The 21780-nt window shown below is 41.6% G+C and overlaps 1 protein-coding gene across 1 annotated transcript in view; it reads right to left on the bottom strand.

Annotated features, from left to right (window-relative positions):
- Positions 1–285: 285 nt before the first annotated feature.
- GPR179 (G protein-coupled receptor 179) overlaps positions 286–21780 on the bottom strand; it is a 39717-nt gene continuing 18222 nt past the window's right edge. The window contains exons 3-11 of the mRNA XM_063301841.1: positions 18830–18959; positions 16865–17076; positions 16625–16693; positions 15342–15451; positions 14199–14437; positions 13196–13334; positions 9126–9231; positions 7532–7678; positions 286–5424 (exon numbers count right to left, since the gene is read on the bottom strand). Of these exons, the coding sequence (XP_063157911.1) occupies positions 286–5424; positions 7532–7678; positions 9126–9231; positions 13196–13334; positions 14199–14437; positions 15342–15451; positions 16625–16693; positions 16865–17076; positions 18830–18959 (6291 nt within the window). The remainder of the gene's footprint in view (positions 5425–7531; positions 7679–9125; positions 9232–13195; positions 13335–14198; positions 14438–15341; positions 15452–16624; positions 16694–16864; positions 17077–18829; positions 18960–21780) is intronic.

Below are 21780 nucleotides of genomic sequence, written 5' to 3'. Positions count from 1 at the left end.
AAGAACAACATGCAGATTTTCAGAGATAACTTTGGGTATTCTGCAACTAAAGGCAGAAATGTACAACTTTTTTGGGGTAACAGCAGTTCACCTATGTTGGCCACAGCTTTATCATCCAAACATTGCAGTATATTTTCCTTAACAAAATATAGGGAGCATTATCACCACAGCTAGTAGATGTCTTTTGTTTACTTTTTTTTAATCTAGAAGGTGGGCTTATTTTACACCATTTTGCATCCAAGAAGCTTTCTCAAAACACCCAATTAAATTCTTAGTTTTTCTCATTCAGTCACAATCCCAAGGACAGATACCTGATGTGACTTTGCTAGAATCTTCTGCTTCCTGAGCTTCTGGCTTCTGCTCTGTTTTGCTTTGGGCTACGACAGCAGGCATGGAGCTGGCTTCTTCTGGCTCTCCTAGGCAGGCTTCTGAGACGTTTTCGCTGATTTTTGCAGAGTCTTTTCTGGTCAGCATGGAATCTTCCTCTGCTTCCCAAACGAAGATGTTGTCTATGAAAATGTCCTCTCTGCTTTCTAATGAAAGGATCCTGTTTATACCTTCTGGCAGTGCCCTTGGAAGACTGCGGCACAAGGGTTTGTGCCCAGCCAGACTCTGCTGCTTGCTCTGGGCTCTTTTCCCAGTGTTTGTTGATACCTCTGTTCCTGCTTCCCATGGACAAATCTCTCCCTCATTGGATGCCCCTGACTGACTGGCTTCTTGAGGGGAGACCTCTGTTTTTATATTTTCTGTGCCATCAAACTTCTTTGGAGAAGTGGTGGTTACCATGACTTCTGCAGCATCTGTATTCTCTTGTTGAAAGTTAGACTGTTGAGAATGGCTAGTTTTCTCCAGAGTGTCTGGTGTTTTTATAGGGCTTCTTGAACCTGTTTTCACATTCCCTTTGGAAGCCCAACCTATGACGCTACTTGATGTCCCCTTCTCAGGTGGAGCCTCAATCCCTCCCCAGGGACATATTTCAGCTTTCATGGTAGCTCCAGCTTCCTGCATTTCCCATGGACAGAATTCTGTTTTTAGGCTTTCAGCATTGTCCAGTTTTATGGACAGATCTAAACTTTTACTACGGGGTTTTACTGCGAGTATGTCAGTATTTTCCTGGGAAGAAATTGAAGCTTGCTGGCTATGGGACTTGAATTTTTTAGCTGCTATTTCTATCCAGACTTTCTTTAAGCTTGGACTTGTCAATGTTTTGCCTTTTGCAACTCCGTTGATATCCTGCCTTAATATCCCGTCATTGCTAGATGTAGGTGCTGTTTCCATGAGGCATAATTCAGCCTTGCCACTGGATTCCTCTTCCTCAGCTTCCCAAGGACACACCTCTGCTCTTGGGCTTTCAGCATTCTCTGATTTCTTTGAGCCATCTTTGGGCAATACTGGGCTTTGGCTGCTTGCTTGTTCCAAGCTCTCCCAAGAACAAATAGACTCTTGTGGGCTGCTTACTTCTTCTTGTCTCCTCATCTGCCTTATTAAAGGTTTGGTATCTGCTTTGTCATTGGAAACCTGGTCTGACTCTTCTCTAAAGGTACTTTCATCTGGTGGACCTTCAACTATAGTTCCAGGGCCTATTTCAGTCTTAGCATCTGTCTGAAGCTCCTGGAATTCCCATGGACAAATTTCTGCCTTTAGACTCTCAACACTTCCCGTTTTCTTAGAACTAACTTGCAACAGATCTAAGCTTTGGGTGCTTTTCGCAAGTGGTTTATCAGTGCCCATACTTACCAGGGGAAAAATAGATCCTTGATGGCTTTTTGATTTCTTTATTTTTTTTAATGCTATTTCTCCCCAAACTTTCTTGGAGTTTGGACTTTTTTGTGCATTGCCTTCCTTTTCTTTGCAAAGCACAACTGGGACTTGTTTTAGTTTTCTGGTTTTTAGTGAGGCCATGGCTTCTGTCCATGGACATATTTTTACCTCTTCTGAGGTTTCCCATGGACAAACTTCTGTCCTTAGACTTTTAATGCTATCAGATTTCTTTGAGTCAGTTTTCCACAGAGCTGGACTTTGGTCACCAGATCTTGCTGAAAGTTGCTGAAGCCCCATGTTGTCCCATGGACAGAGGTCTTCCTGTAAGCTGCTCAGTTTTTCAATTGCCTGAGACAAACTCACTGGGGAAGTACTTTTGCAGCCATCATCCACTTCGGAAGCATTGTCTTTGGTCACTTCCCAAGGACAGACTTCTGCTTTTAAGCTCTCTGTGCTATCAAAGTTATTTGAAGGGATTTTGGAAATTATGCTGGGATCAACAATGTCCCATGGGCAGACAAATTCCTGGAGATTGTTTACCTTCTCTGTTATTTTAGAAGGGCCTGTTTCATTCTGTAAGATAGTCTTAGGACTATCCCTAGTTTCCCAAGGACACACTTCTGCCAAGAAGCTCTCTGTACTGCCAGATTTGGGGGAGTTTAGACTTTTAACATTTGACTTAGATGGCAGTTCATCAATGTTCAGGACTTCCCAAGGACTACTTGTCTCTTGTGAGCTACGTGCCTTATCTGGAGGCTTAGACACAATAGCTACAGTCCTTTTTGTTGCTCCTTCTGTATCCTGATTGGAAGCTATTTTAGTTGAAGGAACTGACGTTTCCCAGGGGCAGATTTCCTCTTCCTTAATGGCAATTTCAGTGCCCTCAGCTTCCCAAGGGCAAACTGTTGTCTTTCGGTCTTTCAGGCTTTCTGAGTTCTCTGACCTGAATTTGGACAGACAGAGGTTCTTGGATGTAGGTTTGATCAATAAATCTTCACTGACTATGCTCTCCCATGGACAGATTGATTCCCTATTCTGATTATTCCCTTTCCCAAATGCTACTTCTCTAGTTCCTTTTTTCTCCTCTCTGGAGACTGCACTTAAATTTTCCCTAAGTTCTGTTTCTGATGTTGATGCAGCCTTATTTTCCCAGGGACTTACTACTGTTTTGAGATTTGGTGCTTGTGTTTCCCAAGGAGCCATCCCTGCCATTTTGCTCTGAAAACTGTCTGACATCTCTGAGTAGGTGTTACTCAGATCTAAACATTTTGCACTGGTCTTTTGCAAAGCATCCTCCAATTCCGTACCTTTCAAAGGACAGATAGAATCATGCCATATGTTATCTTCAGGTATTTTCAGAGGATTTGATGCTTTCCATATAAAATCTTTGGAAGGTCCTATTTTAACGTTTTCCAGAGGGCATGAAGCCACTTCACAGGGAAATTCTTCTGCTGGTTCAGTTTTTGAAGGACTGACTTCTATCTCACTACTACCAATACATCTAGATTTCTTTTGGTCAACTTTGGATAAATCTAGGCTTTTTGTAGACTCTGCTCCTAGAAATGGTTCCTTAGTATCCCTGGAATCATGCTGCCCACACACCTTCTCTAGAGTTTCAGGTGAAAGATGTCTTGAAGGCATCTCTTTTCTGTATTCATCAGAAGGCTTCTTTTTGTCTTTGTTCATTGTCTCATCTTGTGGCAAGGCACCACTGATTTTCCAGGATTTTGTGTCGCTTTTGTTGCTGGATATGGCATTTGCTATTTCCCAGGGACATGTATCAGCTTTCTTGTCTGTCTTTGAAACCATTAACAAGATGTTAGAAGTTTTATTCTCTCTGTTTTGATCTTCTATTGCCTCACTGGGACACAGAGATACCCACTGGTTCTTGGTCTTTTCCAATCTGATAGGTGAGATCTCCTCAGCACTTTTGGAAGCTGTTGCTGCTAGGTTGCTCACTCTGTCCTGGACATCTTGGTTCATCTCCCAAGGACACAACTCAAGGGCTCTGTTTAGGTTATTCTTCTGTGAGCTAGGACAAGTCTCTTCTTCCTCATCCCAAGGGCAGATAGCTGCTTGTTTGCTGATTGGCTTTGCCCTGCTAAATCCAGAACTCCTAGAGAGTACTTCTTGTCTTGATGATCCTTCAATAGACATTAAAGCTGTTTCTGCCAACTTGGGTTTTCCACTGATGTCTTTCTCATTTTTGGTTTCGCTACCCTCACTGTTCTTTCCTGAACTTATGTTTCTCTTTATCTTTGAACGGTTGAATGCTTTAATAGCCATACCTAAGCTTTTTATGGAGCTTTTGGAAATTAGGCTTTGGGATTGTTTCTCAAGAGAGCTGTTTTGATTATCTGAATCACTCACCTCTAGATCTTTCTTGCTTGGAATGGGCATTTCCATAACCTCCCAAGGGCAGACTTCTGCAGCAATGGAAGCTAGCCTGGTTAGCCCCGCCAGAGAAGAAGGCGGCACATTATCTTCTCCATGCATAGTCTTTTCCATTTCAGGTTTTAATGGAGAATACCCTTCTGTTTCCTTTGGACATATGTTGACTAGCACTGGAATATTTGGGGGTTCTTTTTGAGGAGACTGAGCAGGATGTTGCTTTTTATCATAAGTATCCGAAGGAGCTATATATTTCCCTTCAAGGTTGTGAATTAAACTTTGCTGCCTGGCGGGAGGTGGTGGTGCCCTCTTAATGGCATGGTGTCTTCTCCCAGGCAAATCAGAAATGTTGATGCTCACGCTCCTGATGGGGGCAGATGTTACATGCCTTTCAGCTCTGCCTTCTAATGGTGTTGATGGGGCTGTCACAGCTTCCCATAGGCACATAATGTCTTTGCTGGACCTGCCACCTTCTGGAAGATGTCTCTCAATTTCTTTTGCTGGGTTCTTTATCTGGAGCTGTTTCACCACTATTTCTGAGGCTACATCACTGAATTCAGTATGTCTGGAGACCTTACTTCCTGTCATGGTATCTTCCACTGCTGTTTTTGTGTCTTTCTTTTGGGCAAGTTTATGAGTATTTTCAAAATTGGCTGTGCTAGTTAGCAGTGAGGCATTTTCTTTTGCACTGCTGGCAACACAGAGAGATTTCTGCAGAGCGGAAAGCTTGGGGTGCAGAGATTTCTTATCTGCTAACAGGTTGTGAGCACTGGCTGACTTGTATACCAGAGTGGCTGAGTCATTGTCAGATTTCTCTGAGGCTTTCTTGGCTAGTTTTTTCCTCATAAGTGAGTCCAACAAAGAAGCTTCTTTGCAACTGTCATGTCTGGTTAGTACACTGTTCCCCTTGACATCCCTCCTGTGGTCATAGGTACTATGGGATTTCTTAAGTGAAATCCTACCTTGTGCTTGGAAGGCCACTTTGTGCTTGGAAGAGAAGTCCTCTTTCAATTTCATACTCAAATTTCCAGAGCCCGAGCATCTTTGCTTGTAGGAGCCAGAATGACTTTGTCTTCTTCCACTGATAGACCCATCTTTCTCCTCCTTGCTGCACTGGCGGGACATAGACTCAGGAAACTCTGTGATACGCTTCATCAGAGTGTGGCCTAAGCCCCTCTTCGAACTTCTCTTCTTCTGAAGGTGAGGGTTGTTGGCCGTCATCTTCTTGGTCTTGTGAACTTCCAGCTGTGTATAAAGCTTTTTCAGTTCATCCTACATATTATGTGTAGGGGAAAGGGGAAATACAGTGAAGGGCAGGGGAGCACAGATAACAGAAGAAAAATAAAACACTTTTTCAATCAAAAGCATAACAATAAGGAATTGTGTCCTCTGGATGGAATGACAACATGATTGGGTTTACTAAAGTATTTTTTTCAGTTGCTTAATCTGTATTCTTAGTATGGCTCTTTATTCCAGGATTAGGTAGAATATTCCTGCCATGAATCCACCATTCCATGCTGCTGCTTCGATGTGGCTTTTTCTAGATGTAGAGTAGTGGTTGAGAAAAAAAGATTGGTGATGTAGCAGCTTTGTTCAAGTATCTGGTATGATTGTGCATGACCTCTGGTAGGCCAGGGATGGGGGTGGTCCCTCTATCCTGGCCCTTCTTTTTTTTTTTTCTTGCTAGAAGATGACATTGATTTTATTTGTATATTCCTTTTAAAAAAAGATACAATCCTTCTTGATCTCTCAGTGGCTTTGGATGATATCCTTCTGCACTGACTCAGGGGGTTGGAAGTGGGGTGCACTTTTGTTTGATGGTTCTCCTCCTTCCTCTGAGGCCAGTTCTAGTTGGTGTGCGTGTGGGGGAAGAGAGATAGCCCTAGACCCCTGATTTTCAGGCCTAAGCTCTGTCCCCATATCTGTTTAACTTCTATATGAAGCTCCTGGGCAGGTCATATGTTGGCACGGGGTTAAGTATCATCAGAATGATGGTGATACTCAGTAGTGCATCTCTGCCTTGGACTGCTCAAGCCATGCCATTGAGATTCTTTTTCAGTGCCTGGGGGCTGTGAGGGTCTAAATGGGGAGGACCAGGCTCCAACTTAACCCCAGCATGACCAAGTGGCTGTGGGTTTTAGTTCCTCCCCCCAGATCTGGACAGTTTCCATTTGTTAACTCTGGATGGGCTTACACTCCCCCAGACTGAATTGGTGCACAATCTGGGAGTCTTCCTGGACTCACAGTTCCTGCTCAAGAAGCAGGTGACAGTCATGGCAAGAGGGCCTTTGCACAAAGCCATCCTGTGTGGCAGTTGCACCCATTCCTGGACTAGGATATTCACTCATGTCTTAATTGTTTCCTGCTTGGACTGTTGTAATGCACTTTACATGGGGCTGCCTTGAAGGGCATTTTGTAGTAACAACTGTAGCTGTTATGACCATGTACTACCACTTTGTGAGCTGCACAAAGGTTTCTGAGTGCAGTTTAAGATGCTGGTGATCACCTATAAACCCTGCATGGCATGGGGCCAGGATATCTGAGGGACCGCCTGTCTCCAATGGGTTTTGCCCATTCCACCAGATCCTGTAGGCTGGGTATGTCCCTGGTCCCTTCTCTGTTGCAGTGCCTGCCTTGTGTAACAGCCTCCCCCACTTAATTCTAGACAGCCCCAACACTGCTGGCCTTTTGGGAAACCTTAAAAACTTGGTTCTTCTCTCAGGCCTTAAGACCAGGATATTAATGGAGCCTGGTTTTGTGTTTTTTACTTTGGAAGACTGAGATGTTTTTGTACCTGCCTTCCCTTACTGTTTTTCTCTTGTTTTCATGTGTATGTTCCTGTTTTTAGGCTTGTTAGCTGCCCACAGTTATTTAAATTTTAATGATAGATTATTTGATCGATAGACAATAATTTGCAGATTTACAAAGTGCAAAACTGAGAAGGGGCTTGGCTGAATTGGGGGTGTGAAAATGGAGAAGATGAGTGCTGGCAGTTTGTAGCTCACATCAGCAACAGCATTCAGACTGTATGTGATTCAGAGCAGGAATTAGCCCTGAAAGAAATGCTTAAATGCTCATGGTCTGTCCCAGGAAAGGAAAGGGCTTACATCGGTTTAGCAGGAATTTAACTCCCCTCCCCCCTGCTCCCCAGCCCATTCCCACCTATAGCCAAACCCTCAAGGAGAGACAGGAAGCTCAGTCTTACTGCATAATCACCTTCTCACTCTTTTGCAACTAGCATTTATTTAGGGCAGTGAAGGATGGGCTTTTTTGTCTGAGGTTAATTTGCTTCAGGAGAAAGACTGCAAAAGGCAACTCTTACTCTGCACTGTTTCTGGCATAGCTAGCGTCAAAAGAAGGTCCTGAGTATTCCACCCACCCGAATGTCATCGGGGTCAAGGCTGTGCTCACTCCATGCCGAGGTGATGCTGCTGTTCAAGAAGGATCCCGAACGCCTCATATCCAACTCATCCTCATATACCTCGGCAGCAATTTCTTCCCGCAAGGGTGACCCTGCATGCAGAAACTGTGTGGGAGAACATAGATGTTGAGTTTTCTTCAGGAAAAGATAATGGGGAATGTGAATTTGAGATCTCTGACCTATCCCTAAAGCACAGAGAAGTAATACAGTAAAGTTGAGGCCAACTTCTGCTGCTTCATGTATGATGCAAAGCCATAGGTTCACACCAAATGCAAAGCTGCAAAATATGGTCTACAAACCAGAATGGCTGGTTTCGTATATCAAGCTACATCAAACTCAGGAAACTGTATTATGGATTAACATAATGTGTGAATCCTCCCTATAAGAGCCTGAAGCTCCTAAACATTGGGCTTGAACTCCTTTTGGCTATGTTAGTTGGGAATAAGAATGGAAGTCCAATGTGATTTGAGGGTACCCAATTTGCATTTTGTTCTGCTTCTTACTTTAAATCTTTGGTACTCATTTTGGTTGGGAATACACGATTTGTTATGTCTGTATATTGCACTTCCAGTTTTGAATGGTAGCTCTATGCTGAATGGCTCACCTAACAGTAACAATAATCTGTCTCAAATTATTTCTGCCCATCCCACATGCTCCAGGTTTCTTTCTGGAAGCAACGTTATCAGATGGGACTTAGGGGGCATGCCTTCTCTGTTGCAGCACCTGTCCTTTGGAATGATCTTCCCCCAAAATTCAGTTGGCCCCAACCCTGTTAGTCTGTAGGATGGCTTTAAAATCTTGGTTTTCTCCCAGAATGGCCAGGATGATAGATGAGATGTCAGCCCTTTGAAGTAGTTCAAACAAGAAGCACTGACCATGAGTACTAATACTACCTTTCTTGTAAGGTTACAGCAACAGAATCTTTCAAGTCTGAAATTAGGTCTCCCCTCCTGTACTTTAACTCTCCCAAAAACTAGGTATGGTCCCTCCTGAGACACTTTCTCCACCCCCACCACACCTTCAGACTCAGATTTTGTTTTATTGGACCATTGTCTAGGCTGCAGCTTTTCCTTCTGTCTCCCAAGATCAATCCCATATACCGTTACATAAGCCCATCTTCAGGTGGTGGAGTGTGCATTGATGGGCCCTGATTGTATGCTGTTGGTATGTTGATTTTTGCTTTGTTTTTCTTGATATTATGGGGGGGGTTGGTTCATGCTAGGTTGGGCAGCCAAATAAGTCTTCTAAACAAACAAACAAACAATAACTCCCCCCCACAAACATATATGCTATTAAAGTTTTGCACAGCAAATATACCACATCTTCTTAGACCTTCTTGATTTATGTCCCTGAAAAGTATATTCCTTAAAACAAAGGCAAAATAGAAAACAGAAAGTTAACGGAACTAGACTTGACATTATTAAAAAAAAAAATCACCAGCACAATGTTATGACATCTTAAACCTGACTCCTGGTTCAGTTTTGGGGGTTGGAAGAGAGAGCATAGAACCTTCTTTGGTTTACTTTTTTGTAAAGATTCTTTCAGTTCCTACCTTTGGGATGAAAATAAGTGCAAGTGTCATTGTGGTGGTGACGTGAGTATGAATGAAAAACAGTAGCAGAGTCCAGTCAGGATGCAAGGAAGGAACCATTAAAAACCTGGAGACAGAAATGGGGAAGGTGGAATGAGATGCATTGGAGAAAGAAGGTGGTTGGAGGAATTAGTGGTATGGTATACATATTCGTCGTCAGAGTGATGACAGACTAGATCAGTATTTCTCAACCATGGCAACTTTAAGATGGGTGGACTTCAGCTCCCAGAATTCCCCAGCCAGCAAGGCTGGCTGAGGAATTCTGGGAGTTGAAGTCCACCCATCTTAAAGTTGCCAAGATTGAGAAACACTGGACTAGATTTTTAAAAAATTGTAAAAGCATGCATAATTATCACCCTTAATTCCAGTACTTGTCTTGATATAGTTTAGCATTTAGTCTTTAGATAAACATTTCCCATGCAGGATTGTTACAATCTTTACAACCCGCCCTTGGTAGCTGGGCTAGGAGCATACCCAATCTGACACTAAGCATTTGAAAAACAGCTTCTCTGTCTGTTAATGCCTTCTTCAAAATCAGCCAAGTTAAAAACTGAAGGAGCTGAAAAAAGATGTGGGGTGGGTGGGAAGATTCGTATTGTGTCTAGAGAAAATAATGTTTTGCAGAAAACCCAAGTGATGGATTGTATATAAATGGTAATTCTGAACAAGCAAAACACATTGCAATTTTGATAACAATTTTTCTAAGCTGATGATTGAAGAAGGAACAGTAGATAGGAAGAGCATTTTTAAACACTTAAAATATTTAAAACTTCTAGCACTCCTAAAATATAACCATGTTAACATTTAATTTAGTGGTTATTGGTTGTGTTAATCCTTCTCAGTGTGAATGCACCTTCCTTTCTTCTGTACATAAAATGGTGTTCATTTAGATTGTTTTAAGTTATCTCCTTCCTTGCTATTAGAAGTAAAAGCATGAAGTAGGTGCTATTACTTGTTCAGACCATGCTTTTATGAAGTTCATAAAAATCTAAACAGATCTTTCAAGTGGCCTTGAATGTATCTTTGTTGAATCATAAAGATTTTAAGAAGGACATGGAACAGAACATGGTAGCTCTTTTTTATATTTACATGAGTGGTAGGTGGCAGTATTGCTACCGAAACTCTCCCCACGACCCGAGTTCGATCCCAGCGGAAGCTGGATTCTCTCTCGGGTAGCCCGCTCAGGTCGACTCAGCCTTCCAACCTTCCGAGGTTGGTAAAATGAGTACCCAGCTCGCTGGGGAATGTGGCGACTGGGGAAGGCAATGGCAAACCACCCCGCGATAGTCTGCCAAGAAAACGTCACAAAAGTGGCATCCCTCCAAAGGGTCAGACATGACTCAGTGCTTGCACAGGGACCTTTCACCTTTCACACCTTATAGGGACTCAGTTATAGAGTGGTTTAGCACTTTGGATTCAAAAGTAAGATGGTGCTTTGGAGCACCTGTCTTCAAGTATTTAAAGCAGTTGTGTCTTTTCCCATGCAATCCTAACTGCAAACAGCTGCAAACAGATACTACAGGCACCTACTGAGTACAGCCCTACCATAAAATTTAACTGCAATCAAATTATTGTTGTTGTTATTATTATAATAGTAAGAGTTATTATAATTTTGATGTTGCCAATCTCTTCACTATTGGCTATTAGATTTGTTTTCCTCACATTCATCAACACTTTCAAGTATTTTGAATGTTTTCATTAATCCCATAATAATAATAATGTTATAAATTATGAAACTGGGAAAGGCTCCTGGCCCTGGTTGTTTTCCAAATGATTGATACAAAAAACATACTGGGTTTCTGTTAGGGCTTTGCCTGCTTCATTATTCAAAAGGGTGAGGTTTAGTTAGGGCCTCTACATAACACTGAAAAAAGACATGGTTGCTTTAATGAGCCAACTCATTTAAGTAGCCAGCTCTTTTTTCCCCCAGCCTTGTATGGAAGCCTGAAAGAGATGTGGCTTCTTTAAAGAGGTGCTGTGCTCATGCTCAAGTGTGAACCAAAGCACTCTTTCCAACAGTTTTTGAAGCATGCACAGTCCTAGTTTTTATTTTTTTCTTTTATTGGAGTTATATGGTTATATGGTGAAGCTTTTTCAGATGAAATCCTACTCTTCAGGTTTAATGAAATAAATACAGTTATTACAAAGTGAGGCAAGTATTCTGCTCTTTGATCTAGTTCCTTGCTAAAGGAGGATACTAAGATTTTAAGAGCTACTTTAGCCCATAGTTTACAGCTAGTTCTTCTGACTACTGTACATACCAGGCTGAATTTATACAGGGCCATCAAGATTCTTAAAATATCGAAGTTTTCATTAATGTTCTTCCTCTATGGCCATGATTCTCAGGTTCTTTCTCCAAAATGGAGATTTGCATGTCCCCTCTGCAATTTGGATTTTTAGGGTAAGGAATTTGCACATTGCACAGACGTGTGTCCACAAGGACTTCTCCCTTTTGGAAGCAGTTCATTCTAAGTTCCTGAGCTGAACCTTGGTGTTCCCTCCATGCCACTCTTCAATCAGAGGAATGTCTCAGTTCAGCAGAAGCACTGTTTTGGATGAGTAAGATCCCCTCTTGGCTGAAATTCCCTGAGGGTTTAGCCCCAACTGATATTATAAGATAGCTTTTATTCAGCTTGGAAGAAGACTTTAGAGGCAAAAGGACAAATATTGGTCTATCTACAACCCCCCTGCATTCTCTGGGTTTTCCCAAAGCAAAAAATGTTGCCCAATAGCAAAGAATGGATATCAATTTTCAGACAAAGAATGCTAGGAGATCCCTTGCTTTGAGAAGGGGAATCTAAGTAAATGTTTCATCCCAGGTAAATATTGATATAACCTTGCTACTGCAGAATCTTTTAGGACCTTTGCCTTATCATATTTTAACATGCTTCCTGGAAGGAAGATGCCAATGTACAGGGATATCTGCAGGTGAGGTCAAAAAAGTCAAGATGGCAGTTGCAACTGCATGATCAACCCCCCCCCCTTCCTTTTTTACATGCCAACTTATTCACCTTACAGAGAGGCTTTGTCCCTGTCATTTGGAAGCAGTTGGCCATGTGGGCCATGTGCTGCTCTACTGTTGATTATATGACAACATTTGTTACCTGTATTTAACTCCAGTTCTGAATAAGTTCCCTGGCAGACAAGACAAATTCTATTTTTCATTTCTTCTTGCAATCCATTAAAAGATGTTGTTTTTAACATTGCCAAATTCTGTTTGAGAGCTTGTATCATTAGGACAGAGATAGTAAAAGTAGACAATTATTTTCAGTCTAACTAGAAACAAACAATGTAATTTGGCAACTCCATCTAAATTAGTTTACAATATATAGTATATAAAGTGTGTCTTTCTGTATGAGTATACTGTATACATGCACACACCTTATTTTATACTTTATTTTATAATTAAGTTTTTACATCTTTGCAAAAATAGTTTAATAATTCAGTAGTTTAACCTTAAATATTTCTAGCACTCTGGTGGCTGTATTTTATTGCTCCATTTTATTTTTTCTTTATGCATTTTCATGTGAGCTCTGTAACAGTGTACTATTCTGGTGAGTGCTCAGATAAAGATGTTCTGTTCTTATCCAAAACAGACAGGATCCAGCAGGTTTTATTGTTGCATTTTTTGGACATTAAGGAAGTTTTTCATGTGGTTTTCCACAACAATTTCTGTTTTGTTTATGATATAATTTTTGAAGTGTTTTCTATATTTTTTCCATTTGTATTAACATAGATGTTATGTTACATTATTAAAGATGCTATATACATTTTTTTTCTGTTCATTTGCTATAATAAAAAATGCAACCCCCTACAAGATGAACAGATATATTTATCACTCTGATTACAGATGCAGTTTGCTGTAGTTCTTGGCTAAGGATATCTAATTATCTTTTGGTAGACACAACTTCTGTATCAAGGACTTTTATGGTCTCAGTTTACCCACAGAGCTCCTAGGAGGCAAGTAATGCCAGATCCTCAGAACATAATTGCCCTGAAACTGCCCTTTGAAAAAGCCACTTTTCTCTTACCTAATGACATGAAAAGCAGTCGAAGTTATCAGCTCATTGTGGAGAGCAATGCACAGGTAGCGAGGCTCATGGAAAGCAGAAGGGACTGTTCGGGTAGCATAGCAGAGAAAACTTCCCCAAAACAAGAACAGCATCTCAGCTAGGCAGCAAGAGATACAAAGATAAGCAGAGATGTAATATTCTTGCCACAGTTTTCTGTTTCCCACCCCTCTAGATGGCTTATTAAATAAGGGAAGGAAGGAAGGAAGGGAGGGAGGGAGGGAGGGATCATATTCAAAACCTGCATGGAAGCAATTTCCCCTCATTCCATTGGCTGACTCATTTCTGACCTCAAATGGCTGGAGGTTGACGGGTTCTGAGAAGGAACGTTTGGTTGCATATCCAGAGGTACAATACTCCCATTTCATGTATCACATGGAGTTTCATATGCTAGAACTGGAGTTTAAATAGCTACTGGCAAATTCTATTGCACTGAAGCATGAACAAATTCTTCTGTTCTTCTGCTAGCCTCTGCAATCTTGTACCTACTCATAATCATCTTGGTGGCAACTTATAACTGAGGATATGCATTGCTACTTTCTTGTATTGCATTAAATAATGGAAGCGAAATGTTGAAAACAAAGCAGGCATTATGGAGGATGGAAGGGAAAGAGAGAAAGGGAATAGATAGAGTAAATGTGGAAAGTTGAGAGGATATTTAGGAAGGAACAATGACATCAGGGTTAGTGGTGAAGTTTGGTAGAGTGCCTGTTCTGAGAAGTAGAAGTAAGTGCCAGAATCAATGGGTGATGAGTTTAGGAAAGGGAAGGGCTGAGGCTGGAAGTAAGGATGAAGAAAAGAAAAAAATGCAACAGAGACAGTACAATGTAAAATCCAGGTTTAAGGATGATTTATGTAGAATAACCAGGTGGCAGCTGCAACCATGTGATCAAAGCCCTGTCTTTCCCCTTTCCTGTCACAGGGCAAAGCACCAGATTGGGAGGTGAGAGGTTCTGGTCCTCACCCACAGCCATCATGTAATCCCATCGGTCCTGATCGCAGATGTAAAACTGGAGGCCCCTGGGAGTCTGTGAACGGACTACCAGCGGTATGTTTTTCTCTCTATTCTCCAGCATCCCCACTGTCCATGCGGCCAAAAACCAAAGGACCAAGAGCAGGATCAATGCCAACTTCTTCAGCACTCGCCCACTGGTCATGTAAGGGACTCGCTGAGCCGTGTGAGACAGAAAGACCTTTAACACCCTGTGGGACAGGAAAGCAGAGGTGACCTGACCAGGAAGAAGAGGACCATTCTCATTGTTTCTTTGCCAAAGGAGCTGAGAAGGATTTACAGTGTTCAAGTAGGTGAAGGAATTGGGGGACTTATGCAATCAAGCATCTCTAAATAGTTTGCAGCGCATTGCTACTGGTTGTTGGTTTAGTTACTGCAAAGTTGGCTCTGAAGGTTAACAATTAATAGAGGATTTTTGTTTTCCTTTTCTCTCCCCCAATAATTGTTCTTTAATTTTGGTTCTTCTCCTCCTCCTTCTTCTCCTTTTTTTTTAAAATAGTCTTTTGATTAATCTAGAGACCACTGTGAATCTTTCTAGCAGAAAAGGAAACTAATAAAAAAAATGAAAATAAACAGATTTTTCAGAAAAAGCCTAAAAATTGCAATAGATAAATGATGGACATTTCATGTTCTAGAGCTTCGGATACTTAAAGGCTGTGGGTCCTGAACCAGCGTTCAATCTGCTGGATTTCGTATCATTCAGAAGGTTTGCAAAGCTTGAAAGAAAAAAATTGGGCTCAAGACACAGAAGAAACAAATGGGTCCTGATTGATATTTATAGGCATTTTTTAGTTGAATTCATAATAATTCCCACTTCACAGGAAATTGCAATTCCCAGGACGCCCTGGGAAAGGTAAGACAGTCAAAAGAGTATTAAAACAGGGTAAGTATATAATATAATTTATCTGAGGAGATTTTTTTGGCACTTCTCTGACCAACATGGGGCCAGTGTACTGGATTAAATGGATCGCTGGATTTAGAGGAATTGAACAAAAGAGGGATTCAGCTGCCAGTATTCATTCTAATCACAGACGTAAGAAAGTAAGTCCAAGGTTCCATCCCTCTATTTCATCCAACTTCACGAAATAATCTCACCTATACAGTTTAAGAGTGATTGTTCCATAAACAATGGCAAAACCCAGCATGCGCACCCATCGCAGGACAATGCAGCGAAAGATACTTGGCTTGAAGTACAAGATAAAGACCTGCATGAGAAGGAAAGGCAAAAAAGGTGATGTGTAGACCAGGGTTCTTTTCTAAAAAGGATATTGTGTCCATGCATACAAGGTCTGAATGCTTTTCCATCCAATTATCCATCAGAAGCCATGATTACAGAAACAGGAAATTGCCCTCAGCAATTTTGTTTATGTCTTGATGAAACCAACATTTACATTGATGATACATCCTAGTAGCCTTTACCAAAGAATCCCGGGTCAAATATAAGAATGTTAGAATTATCACATGGTACATTTCAAGGCCCTTGGGGAGGTTGTCAGGAGGAGGAATGGAGGTGATATTTATTTATTTAATTTATATAGCCATCCACCTCACATATGTGACTCTACTGCCTCATGCATAAAGGGGCTAAATGAATTTAGGAAGGGAAAAGAAGAGAAACTTACATTCAGTCTTGCGTATGAATCAGACTGCCTATGCCCAAAATGCTAACTCTAAGTTAACTGACCATGGTTGATTGAATTTATTCAATTCTCTGGGTTTGCACTGAACTAGACTAATGCAATGTATGAATCAAGCCTCACAACTCAGCTTTCTGTCCTTGAGCTATTGACTAGCCAGATGTCCTAGGACCTATCCCACAAAGCAGATTATTCCGATAATCCCCATTGTTTTTTTCATACACATAATGTTTATGAACATTAAGGTTGGCTTTTTTTCATAGTGTATAGTCATCATGAGACTATATTTGTATTTTCCATGAGCTGCAGAAATTGAGCTGCAGAAACCCTAAAGGAACAGAATCCTACCACTTGAGGGCCTGATTTTATTCACTTAAAGAACCTCCACAAGTTTCTAGATGTTAAAGCTACAAAAATAGGACCAAATGTAAGTTGGCAATACCTGAATTTCTGGAATGGAGAGAAGCCAGAGCAGGGTTTCCTTTTTGGTCCCTGCTTAGCATTTTACTCAACATACATGTCTTCTTTTGGCCAGAATGTTGACAGATCAGCCTAAACTGCTTGTTCAACCCCTTTTCCACTCTCCTAGCTGTGAGCCAGGGCACCGAAAACCAGTTTTATTCCCCAGTAGTAACCTCCACTGAGATAGAGAACCAAGTCATATTCAGTTTTCCTGGTGGCCCAGTAGTGTTGATGTACCTCAGACAACTGAACCCCTTTGGGTCTAATCTAGATACTCACAGGAAAATAGAGCAGGAGTGAGCCAAAGAGTATTGTCTCCAGAAGAATAACTCCTGAAGCCCGAATCCTCTAGGAAAAGAGAAATGAATGTGAAATGGTGGTGCAATTCATTGAAACCAAGGTTGGTGATTCTAAGGGGGTGCACATATTCAACTTATGCAAAAAATGATGGCAAGTAGGAGAGCAGGACAGCCATTTTATAAACCCAGTTTGTGTTCTACTGCTCACTGTTGCCCGTACCTTGCTCTTCCTATAGTGGTAAGAAATTAACATGCTGAAGAAAACTGTCAGCATGCAGAAAGCCTGAAAAGCAAGAACAACAGCCCGTAGAGACCAATCTTCCTGGATCAGACATGGTGTGCTATCAATGCAGGCTGTGCATCCTTCCTGACAGGGGTGGCATTGCAGCAAATTCCCAGAATCCACTGCTCCATACTGGGAAGCACTTTGTCCTTACGGGTGGGAAAAAAGGTGGAAAAACAATATGTTAAAATAGTAGTTAACAACTATTACCGATCACATTCCTGGATGTTCTTCTATGTTCATGGACATATTTAAGGGGAAGGCATGCCATCTGAAAAGGCTTGAGTAGACATCTGCTGTTTTGGTCATTTAGATATAATGGTGTCCAGTCCAAAATGTACATATACAAGAGCTTAATTCATGCTTAAATATTACCTTTATTTTGCATTTTCTCACATATGAAGTTTAAAAGAAAATAAAACTTGTCCTAGTTTTAGAGAAATGTGTGGAATTTTGGCAACCTTTTAGCAAAACAAACTAAGGTAATTTCTCATTCATCTACACCAGCCATATGCAAACAGGACAGCTATTCCCCACCTGGAGAGAACCACATCATACTTGCCTTCCATTTAGCTTTTACAGCAGGTGGAGGCAATCTCTAGGATGCATATTGTTCCCCAGAAAATTTGACTGCCAAAATCCAATGACAAACTGACCAAATTTCATGTATGTGTTTTGGGCCTGAACTTTTGTCTCTTAGGGACCTCCCACTCCCACTCCCATCCCAAACCCTACCCCCCCACAAAGAGCCGAACATGGGCCAAAAATTCAGATATATCCTTTCCAGTGACATTGGAATAGCACAGGATAGTCTTCGGCAGACCTTTGATATCTCATCTGTTCCATGTTCAGATGAGGAACCTGCTGGAACCAAGCAAATAAAGCCACATGGCAGCTCTAATTCAGCACCCAGAACCTGAGCAAATGTGCAGGGTTTCATTCACTCAACTCTTAAATATCCCAAATTGGAAAGTGGTTACAGTCGGCAGCATCTCCCCTGTTAGACTATACTACATGGCATTGGAAGAGGCAAAATTGCCATTTGATTTAAATTGGGAAGGAAATGTGTCTCTGGTTTTGTCCCAAGTGAATGCATTAGCAGAAGCAGCAGAAAACCTGTAAAGTGCCCATTTGGGACAGAACCAGAGACACATTTCTTTCCCAATTTAAATCAACTGGCAGCCCTTTCTTTACCATCAGATTTATTGGTCTTTTGAAAGACTGAATATGTACTTAATAAGAGGTCTAGATGTATCTTCCCATGACCAGTGAAGATAGAATAGGAAATTAAGATAGTTATAGGAAATTAAATGTGAAACAGTGAAAAGAGGCCAATAGAGTTGCCAACTACAATATGAAGTATACAATCTTAGAGTAATCATTAAATTAAAATCCCAAAATATGAGCTTAGATATATTAGAAAATCATTAGGTAGCTGCTTAAGACAATAGTGATTATGGAGCAGCTAACTTGTAGTCCTGAGTTCTAACCAAACAAGTATTTAAGAAAAAACCCCAAACCACTTTCATAACTGGGAAACTTCTACATCCATTTTCTATTACTTTTGTTTCTGCCTCAAGCTGTTTTCCAAAATATCTCCCATAAACCCTTGCCTTTTTCCCTTAACTTTCTTCCCAAACTCATCTTTTCCAGGAAAATTCCAAAGTATTCCAAAAATTCCAAAATTCCAAAATTCCAAATTGACACAATCACATATTTATTTTTACTTACTATGCCTCCATTTCTTCCCCATATTCTGCCATTTCCACACGTTTCCCTTACATTGTGATTCCCATTGTGTAGACATTAATATTTCAAATCTCTAAACTGCTATATATTTAGGACTATATAACTTACAACAGTCGCTCAAATTGTGATAAGCTGTACATTGTCACTATTTACCAGACCAGCCGTTACTGGTTGAGGAAGGGTGGGAAGAGGAGGTAGCAGTTCTCTGTCCCCCATAGAAACCTGGCTTGCAAAGACAATGATATTTTCCAAGGACAAATCCATGGCTTTCCTGTGGGACGCACTGAAAAGAGAAATGCACATTTCTGAATCAGTCTTTCTCCCCACCAAACTTTCCAGAAGTAACCTGATTAGAGACAAGCTCCTCAAATGCCTGTGGTCTGAACCATTCTCCTGGCTGAAGATATTCTCCCAATCTTCTTTTGTTCCTTGTTCATACATAATCTCATGATAAAACCCACCCTTTCTGACATCCTAAGGCAGAGTTTTTCAGACTATGTTCTGCAGAATGCTTGGTTTCTTGAGAACTTGATTGGGTTTCATGAGAGATGAGGAGCAAACTTTATCTCCCTCCTTCCCTTTTTGATTTAGGCACTGCCTAAAAAAATTTCACTCAAATGCAACCAGGATGTTCTAGGAATTTTTTTAAATGAACAGGTTTAGCAGACTGAAAAGGTTTGAAAACTTTTGTCATAAGATGCTATGAGAAATCAATAAAAATTGTGATTAAGTAATAGTATTACACAAGCAAAGTCTGCCTTTGAATGGACAGGCTGCAATGGAATATATTTACAGCTTTCTCAAGGACTTGGTGGCTCACTGAAAGCCTTAATAAAGAAGCTACAACTTAAATATGTTGGACAAGTAACGTGAAGACAAAAGTCATTGGAATAGACCCTGATGCTTGGAAAAATCAAAGGCAATAGGAAAAAAGGCTGACAGAGGACAAGGTAGCTGAATATTACCAGTGAGGATTCAAGCATGAGCTTAGAAGAATGCAAAGAGGCAGCTTGGTGAAACGATGTCCATTGGCTCATGAAGAGTTAGGAAGTAAATGAACAAAGGCACAACAAAAAGACTTGTAGTTTTATAGCATATAATTGGAAATTAATGTTTCTGGAAGCAGCAAGACTATCAAACTCCTTATGTTATATCCGCTTTGTATATATTTTAACCATTTGGAAAATGGCTCCCACGTAACCGTTCTGCACATGCTTGGTAGTGTCCATTGGGTGACACACTATGATGCAGAGTGTCAGGCAAGAGATGCAGAATCAGATACTGAACCAAAACGATTCCTTTCAAGGAAAGTGTCTGAGGAGTGCCCTGTCTGATATTGGGTCAGATTTGGGCCCTGATAGTAACCAGTGTGGAAGGAAGTCATTCTCAGATATCTTATTTTCACATGTTTAATCCAGTCAGTCACTAACCCAGTCAAATCTCCTTACTGATGGGTTCTAGCCACACACTATCACACTAACTGGATTAAGAGTCACCAATCTGGGAATATAGACTTCATACCCCTTTCTCTAGGAAACCCTAGTATCCCCGGAGCATTTGTGCCAGGAGAGTATTAGCAAGGCTTCATTAGTTCCTTCCTTATTGCCAGGCATGCAGCATTAGGCATGGTGAATTTTGCAGTTGGGAAGTACATGGCTATGAACTCCTGAGCTGCTCCAGACTCAATGCCACATGAGGGCAAATTAAAATCTCCAGGAACTATTTGCCTAGGAGATTCCACAACCGCCAACCAGGAGCTCAGTCAAGGATGTTACTGTGCAGCAGGGAGGCCAATATAGCAACACAAACCCAACTGATCCCTAGAGCCTGGCTTCAGCCAGAGGATGTCACAGCACAAGGCCTCTGAAGGCCTTTAAGGCTTCTCAAATAACAACAGCTATCCCACCGTCCCACCCCTACTTTCCCTAACTTCATGATCGGTGCTACATGTGAAACACAGGTGAGCACACCTCCAAGAGTGGAATACCCTTGGTATTCCACTCTTGGCATCAGGTCTCAGTTATACCTATCAAGTTAGCCATTTAGTCCAGAATAAGATCATGGATGAGGACAGCTTTGTTATAGACCAACCTGGCATTTAGAAACAGTTGCCAGAGACTAGGGCACTGAGGATCTGATAATTTGGCATTATGGGTGAATACTGGTGGTCTGAAGGTAGAATTGGTTTCAAGCATCAATTCTACCTTCTTGTGAAGTGAACCCACCCGCAGATTCCAACCATATCTTTCTCTGCCCATCACAATCAGGATGTCACTCTCTGCCCTCTCTCCACCATCAGTCAACCCCTGTCCCCCACCATCCAACCAACCAACAACCAACTACTGTAACCAACCAACCACCAATCAAACCATATATTCCAGCCAAACTCTCATTCAGCAGTGCCCCCACTCCCAGTTGCTTCTGCTTTCTGCACTGATCAGCTGCAGGATACATGTGAAGTAGGCTTCCCAATCTCACACAACCACTTACACATATTCAGCACTTCCTCACTAGGCTAGCAGCTGCTACAATGCAATCCTGCATACACAATCTCCCACCTCCAACTCAGGGCAAATCCAAAGTCCCAACAATCCAGTGGACATATCAGCAGATAGTCCAACAGGCAAATCTGGTAGCCAGTCAATGGATATCTTCTAAATAAACTGCATAGACAGGGCTTTAGCTGCAAACATGGGACACTGGTGGCTAGGCAGCTGTAGGACTCAGATGGGTTCAGTAATTCACCTCACCTGACTTCACTCTTACTGCTCTCGCTCCTCAGTGCAATGCTACAATAAGACCTCTCCTGCCAGAGCACATTCCAGTTACTAGCCATCCTGCCACAATAACTTCTCCTGGCCCACTGAGAACTTCAAAATGGCATCTTCTCTGCTGCCATGCCAGGATGAGCGGGCCCATCACAGGACATCATCCAATTGTAGGGTCCATCTCCACACAGTGAGCAGACTGCACTCTCCTTCTTGGCAATTCTCCATGGTGTCCACTCTGCCCTTGTGTTCAACACCAACTCCTGACTGGAGCACAACCTCAAGACTCCTGACTGGAGCACAACCTCAATAGTTCCTTCAGCATTCTACATGGCT

This window comes from Candoia aspera, chromosome 4, assembly GCF_035149785.1.
Source record: "Candoia aspera isolate rCanAsp1 chromosome 4, rCanAsp1.hap2, whole genome shotgun sequence".
Lineage (NCBI taxonomy): Eukaryota > Metazoa > Chordata > Lepidosauria > Squamata > Boidae > Candoia > Candoia aspera.
This window is presented reverse-complemented; position numbering and strand designations above follow the sequence as displayed.